This window comes from Mesitornis unicolor, unplaced genomic scaffold, assembly GCF_000695765.1.
Source record: "Mesitornis unicolor isolate BGI_N332 unplaced genomic scaffold, ASM69576v1 scaffold19197, whole genome shotgun sequence".
NCBI lineage: Eukaryota > Metazoa > Chordata > Aves > Mesitornithiformes > Mesitornithidae > Mesitornis > Mesitornis unicolor.
This window is the reverse complement of record NW_010197270.1, coordinates 11,345-17,563: the sequence shown is the minus strand read 5'-3', so window position 1 is coordinate 17,563 and position 6,219 is coordinate 11,345. Positions and strand designations below refer to the sequence as shown.

At 52.3% G+C, this 6,219-nt stretch overlaps 2 protein-coding genes across 2 annotated transcripts in view; one reads left to right on the top strand and one right to left on the bottom strand.

Moving 5' to 3' along the window:
• Positions 1-1,140: 1,140 nt before the first annotated feature.
• LOC104544019 (ubiquitin-conjugating enzyme E2 R2) lies at positions 1,141-3,273 on the top strand (the record flags this gene model as incomplete). Its single annotated transcript, XM_010188757.1, has 3 exons — positions 1,141-1,275; positions 2,330-3,175; positions 3,223-3,273. Coding segments are annotated over 2 exons (355 nt in total), but the record flags the coding sequence as incomplete, so codon positions are not given.
• Positions 2,586-6,219, bottom strand: part of LOC104544018 (ubiquitin-associated protein 2-like) — a 12,449-nt gene continuing 8,815 nt past the window's right edge. The window contains exon 8 of the mRNA XM_010188756.1: positions 2,586-2,611. Coding sequence (XP_010187058.1) covers positions 2,586-2,611 — 26 coding nt within the window. The remainder of the gene's footprint in view (positions 2,612-6,219) is intronic.

The window sequence follows — 6,219 nt, the reverse complement described above, 5'->3', positions numbered from 1 at the left end:
AAAACCCCTCACAGAAAACCCAGTACATCTTCCTGAATTATATCATCTGGAACACAAACTGTAGAAGGCTCTCATGATAGATGTGCTCAGCAGCCTGGCCAGACACAAGATTTAGTTTAAAAACCTTTCAAGAAGCAGAGCATCCATATGACCAAGCATTTCCTGGAATCGTATCCTGGATGTCCTCGGCCCATGCTGCTCCAAATGTGCCTCTAAATCACTGCAAGTAGAGCTGGGGCTGTAGTCCCCTTTAATCAAGTTCTGCAAAGCAGTTGCCATGGACTGCTGTACTTGAGGGCTTATTTCTTGTCCCTTGTTCTTCCCTTGCATTTACACCCAGAGGACGTAGGACCACCTTGGACAGGTGAAACTTGCTGGGTGCGCAGAGCTGCCTGGTGGGATTTATTGTTGAGTTTTACACCAGTTGTGGCACCGTGTGAGGAGCGAAGGGTTGTAGGAGATGCAGGAGAAGGGTCTCGGTGAGGGAGGGAGGTGGTGTTTGCCCCTGGTAAATGAAGCAGAGCAGTGCTGCCAGCAGCTTGGTGCTGCTGCAGGAAATCTGAGAAGGTTTTCTGTCTGCTGGGGGCTGTGCCTGGCTCAGGTGGATTTGCTGAGTACCAGAAGCTTGTACCAAAAAAACATCTGCACTCTTCCCCTTGCTGTGCATGGGCTGAGGGGAGACCTGGCCAGAGCTCTACCCTCAGTGCAGCCTCATCTGATTGGTCATGGTGGTCCTCTTCCCTACAGGGGGCAGGTGGAGAGCCTGGCTTTTGGGAGGCCAAATACCACCAGGAACAGGCTCACCACATGGGTTTCCAGCCCTGTGCCATCCATGGGCAGTGCAGACAAGCTGAATTTGGGTCTGACCAGAGCTTTTGCTGCCACCCCTTTACAGGCATGTACACAGACATGATTGTCAGTGGTCAGATGAGGTCCTTGAGACTTGTGTTGTGTCACCTTCCCTGCACCAATGGCCAGGGTCTGAAGCTCGTGTCTGTTTCCACTTTAACTATTATCCTTGCTTAATTTTTGACTGTAAACAAGTTTCTGATGCATCATGTGAAGAAGCGATGGGCATCCAGCATCCAGCATCTGTGAATGCGTTAGCTCTGACTGTGCTGTTGTGGTTGCCTTTTCCAGGACTATCTTACTGAGTGTAATCTCTTTGCTTAATGAGCCCAACACGTTCTCTCCTGCCAATGTGGATGCGTCAGTCATGTTCAGGAAATGGAGGGACAGTAAAGGAAAAGACAAGGAGTACGCAGAAATCATAAGGTAAGCTTTGCCATGTGTCACGCTGTGCTAACGGGCTGCTTGCTGAAACCAGCTTCTTGCTGTGGTTGCTTCTTTGGAAATGAGTTCTGCTGTCTCATTCCAAGTCCATGCTTTTGGTCCAGGTCTTTCAGCGCACAGAAGCAGCGCAAACTTCTGGGACTGCTCTGTTTTGAATTGTTGTTTATTCGGACTGATCTGGCACAGTGCTCTGCAGAACCTATTGGCTGCGAGTAAATCCCAGTCCAAGTCCCCGCTTGCCTTTGAGCGCTGCCTGCGTGGCTTGGGATGTGATTCAAACTGACTGCATCCTACTAATTCTGTGCTTAATGCGCTCATGAATCATAATCGCGTCCCTCCAAATTTGAGGGAATATCAGTGGGCTTTGGTGAAGCATTCCCCAAGCTGGGTTTGATTCCCTGGAAGTACTGTTCAGTCTTGACTGTCCTTTGCTGAGAGGTTCATCAGGTGCTGTAGGGAGATGATTCAAACTTGAGCCAGGGTCAGTGGGACCACTGTCGCTTGCCTAAGGCCAGACCAGGGCAAGGGGACAGCTCACACCCTGCCACTGCTCCTGACCCTGCCAGGGGACAGCAGCCAGGGCCGGTCCTGGGGCAACGGCGGTCACTTGACTTCTGCACTGCCTGCATCTCGGGGTGCAGCCGTGTGCTCCCGTACCCTCCATGTGCTCCCGTACCCTCCAGTGCGAGCTCAGAGCTGCCAGACGCTGCAGGAATCGCGGTTCTGAGCCTGCTGGGCTGGTGTCATCTGAGGAAATCCCTGACCATCCCTTTTTGGAGCAGATGCAGTGAGATCTCCAGGCGCTGGCAGGTCTCATGCGGATGGAGCGCTGCACAGGGACTGATGCTGTGTGTTGCTTGGGAGCACATGTGCTGCAGACACCCTTGCAGTGCTCCCGAGCCTGGTGCTGTGGGAGATAAACCCACTTCACCCAAACGTGGGCTCTGCTGGCCCTGGGCTGCGGGGATGACGCTGGCTGGGCAGTGGGGCTTGCCCAGGCTGCCACCAGCTCATGTCTGTGTCCTCCTCCCCACAGGAAACAGGTTTTGGCTACCAAAGCCGAGGCAGAGAAGGATGGCGTGAAGGTCCCCACCACGCTGGCAGAGTACTGCATCAAAACTAAAGTGCCTTCCAACGACAACAGTTCGGATTTGCTTTACGACGACTTGTATGACGACGACATTGATGACGAAGATGAGGAGGAGGAGGATGCCGACTGTTACGATGACGACGATTCTGGCAACGAGGAGTCGTGACCTGCTCCCTCTCAGCCCCTGTACTGCCCTGCCGACTCAGGCCAGAAGGGAGCAGCGGTAACCTAGCAGCAGTCCAGCAAAAAAGTGGTGGGGGGGGGATCAAAAAAACTTTGTCTCCTGCTGTCTCCTGTTGTATGGATCTGTTTGCTCCTTTTTTATGGACCTCTTAGAGACCCTCCACAGAATGTCTGAATTCTTGCATTCTTTACCCTTTCATCACTGTATCATTTCTTTTTAAAAAAGAAACTCCCCTTTTCACTTCTCTACAAAACGCTCACAGTGAAACAGGTTTGCTCGCGTTTAGATTCATGAGTTAAATACAGTCTTGCATTGAGATGTTTAATGTATTTAAAGCTGGAACAGACCCACTGGAAGCTGGGTTTTTGGGAGCTCAAGTGCTGCATTTATTGGGAAGAAACAAAAAAATCCACACAAAGCAAATTGCCAAGGTTTAGCTGCTCCATTTACAATACTAGCGTGTGTACATTCGTTTAGCCTTGTGGTGGTGGCTTTCCCTTTATAAGGTGGGGGGTGGAGAGTGTAAAGCTACTGTGTGTTGAGCTTGATGGGATGTCACTGAAAGGTACAGTATTCCTTTTCAGCCCGCTCAAGATAGCAAATGGCTGGCCCCTGGAGCCCCAGAGGGTGCAATCATACTTTGTCTCTGAAAAAGGCTTGTGATACGATCCCTGAAATAAACACTTAACACTTCACGTCTCTACGACTGAGCCCTGGGTTGCTATTTATTTTTATGGTATTTTTTCCGGCTAGGCTGGGGTTGAACAAGTTGAACATGTTCAGTTTGGCCATGCTGCTGCCATCCGCCACCCCCTCCAGAGAGGGGGGAGCAGATGTGTGTCCTGCTGCCCAGCACCCCCCCGATCATCCCATTCAAACTTGATTTTTGGCAATGGTGGGGGGGAGCAGCAGCCTCCTGCCCCAGTGCCCACCAGCAGCCCCGGCTTCCTGCAGCCCCAGTCCAGCGCTGTTTGTTCTGTTGCTGTGTAGGTTACATGTTGTTGAATGCAGCTCTGCGTGGTTGGCAGGGGTTGAAGCTGCCTTTGGTGCCTGCCTGGGGTGGCCAGGCTGTCCCCGTGCCTGCTGTGGCATGGGGCAAAGGGGATAGTGTCTGTTAGGGGCACAGGTGAGTGTGTGCAGCCCTGTAGGGAAGGGGTACGCAGTGCTTTTAGACTGGAAGAGAGTGGTTTGACAGGCTTCAGGGGCATGTTGCAGCCCGTGCACTGAGCTCAGCCTCCTGCATGTTGCATTAGGAGCTCTTGGCAGGGCTTAGGGTCCTCCTGTGCAGACAGGGGGGGATCCTGCACGCTCCTCTCTGCAGAAGCCTCTTCCTCTGTCCCTCAGCACCCCCACTCGTTGCAGTGTGCTGCTTTTGTTTGGATGTTGTTCCCCTTTCCCTGGTCAGCAGCCAGCCCTGCCCATCCAGGAGCAGATCTGAGGTGCTGAGACCACCCTTCCCGCAGGTACAGTGACCCTGGTAACAGCTTGGGCCTTGGTTTATGCCCCCTCTTGGTCTATCTCAGGGTTTTCCATGGTACGCCACCAGCTGCTGCCCCCCAGGGGGTGCTTTGGTGGGAGTGAAGGTGGTTCCGCATTACAGCGGCATCCCAGGGTGAGCAGAGGGGTGCCTGGAGGGAGAGGAGGGGTAGGCAGCCCTGTGGGAGGCTGCTGGGGCTGTTTGAAGAGGCAAGGCAGCTGTGTTTCCAAAATGTTGCTTGGCTGGAACCTACTGCAGTGGGGACAGCCCCTGCTTCTCTGGCCCAGCGTGTGCTGGGGGTGCCTGCGCCCCCTGCCCTGCTCTCCTGCCTGTTCTGCAGGACCCCTCCTGCACTGTCCCACAGGGCCTCCTTCAGCTCCTCCTGCCAGCGAGGACCCTCTCCCATGCTTTTTGGAGCTGGCAGTGGGGCTCCCCTCTGGTGTTGGTGTGGGCACCCCCCTCCTTTGCTCAGCCCCGTGAGGGCAGCGCTGGGGTTGGCAAATGGGCCCCTGGGCTGCAGAGGTGGGATGGGGACACCAAGGTCCAGTTTTTGGGGGCTGCTGGGGGGTGAAGGAGCAGGGTATGGCTGTGCTGTTGACTTGGTTTGAAACGAGGATACTGCATCTTTCAGGATTTCCCTTGTCCTTCTGACCGTTTTCACTGTATACTCTCCAGTGACTTGTATTTTCAAGCTTGGTGTTGTAAGATGCGTTACCATGACTCTTCTGTTACCCTTTTTTAAAGACAAATAAAAAAATAAAAGCAACCTATTTTGAGAGCTCCCTATGATGTTAACCAGTTAAATTTCTCTTCCCCACTGTCCCATGCAGTGTCATTGCTTGTTGACTTGCTGGTTTCCTTTCTTTGAGATACAACTGAAGTATGACAGTATGAGGTTTTGGTTTTGTTCTGTTGTTTTGGTTTTTTTTTTTTTTTAAACTATTTAAGAGATTGCAGAAAATGTTGTTTACCTTCTCTGTGTATTCTTTTTTTTTTTTCTTAACCCTCTTCTCCTGTCTCAGCCAGTGTTAGCGTTTACACTTGCAACTACACGCCCCTTCAAATGCAGTTTTCAACCATTCTGAAACCAGCAGGGTACACTAGATTTCTTAGTAGTTTTCTTAGCTGAACTCCCAGATGTTTTCCTCCTTTTTTTTCTTCATTATAATTTACCAGAAGGAATTAACAACCGATGCATTTTTTGTGTTGTCTTTCCCTTCAGTAGTTATATTTTGTCTTTTCTGCGCATCTGTCTAATAATAAAAAAATGTGAAATGAAAATAGCCCTGGACTGTTACTTCCCTGTCACGAGAGCTGGGTTATTTCAAGCTTTAAATTACCGCTATTCATAAGTTCAAGTTCTGCTATTAATGTGTGTGCATCTACATAAATACCCTAAGGTTACGGGACAGTGAAGCTGCTGCTTGATGGCTGCCTGCACCCAGGACTGAAGAACGAACTGATTCAGAGCAGCACTTTGGCAAAAGGCGTTGCTGTTACATTTGGAGCAGTGGAGGACAGGTCCTGGTTTCACATCAGTGCAGCGGGGATGCAGGACTGGGGCCAAAGCTGCTGCTGAGGGCCTGGAGTGCTGCTGGGGGCCCTTTGCTGGGAGGGTAGGGGCAGTGTGCTCCCAAAATGCACTGATGAGGAGTGGGGGGGGTGCAGCTTGGTTGTAGGGGGCTCGCAGAGGAACTGAAGTCAGCCCTGCAGGGTGCGTGTCCTGTCTGACCCCTGCTGTTCCCTGCATGCCCAGGAGCAGAGAAGTTTGTGTTTGCAGTGTCTCTCTGCTGCAGTTGAGCTAAAATTAACGGGACAAGTGTGGAGGAGCTGCACTCGGCATCATCTGCAGCACAGCAGCTGCTGAGTCAACCGTGGTGGTGGCCTGAGCACTTCACAGTTGTGCTGGAGCAAGGGCAATGGCATTTCAGAGCAGGGAATGGGACAGCGAGGGATGGTGCTGCCTGGGCCCTGGGGCTGGGGTCAGTGTACCTCTGCCTGGCTCCTACAGCACTGTGCTGCCCAGAGCAGAAGATGTGGTACCAAAGCCAGGACAAGCTGCAGCACAGCACGGGGCAAACGCGGCTGGTGCCTGTGCAGGGCTTTCCCCCTTGCCTTGCTGGCCAAGCGCAGCTGAGCAACTTTGGCTCCACCATCAGCCTGGGGAGTCCATTG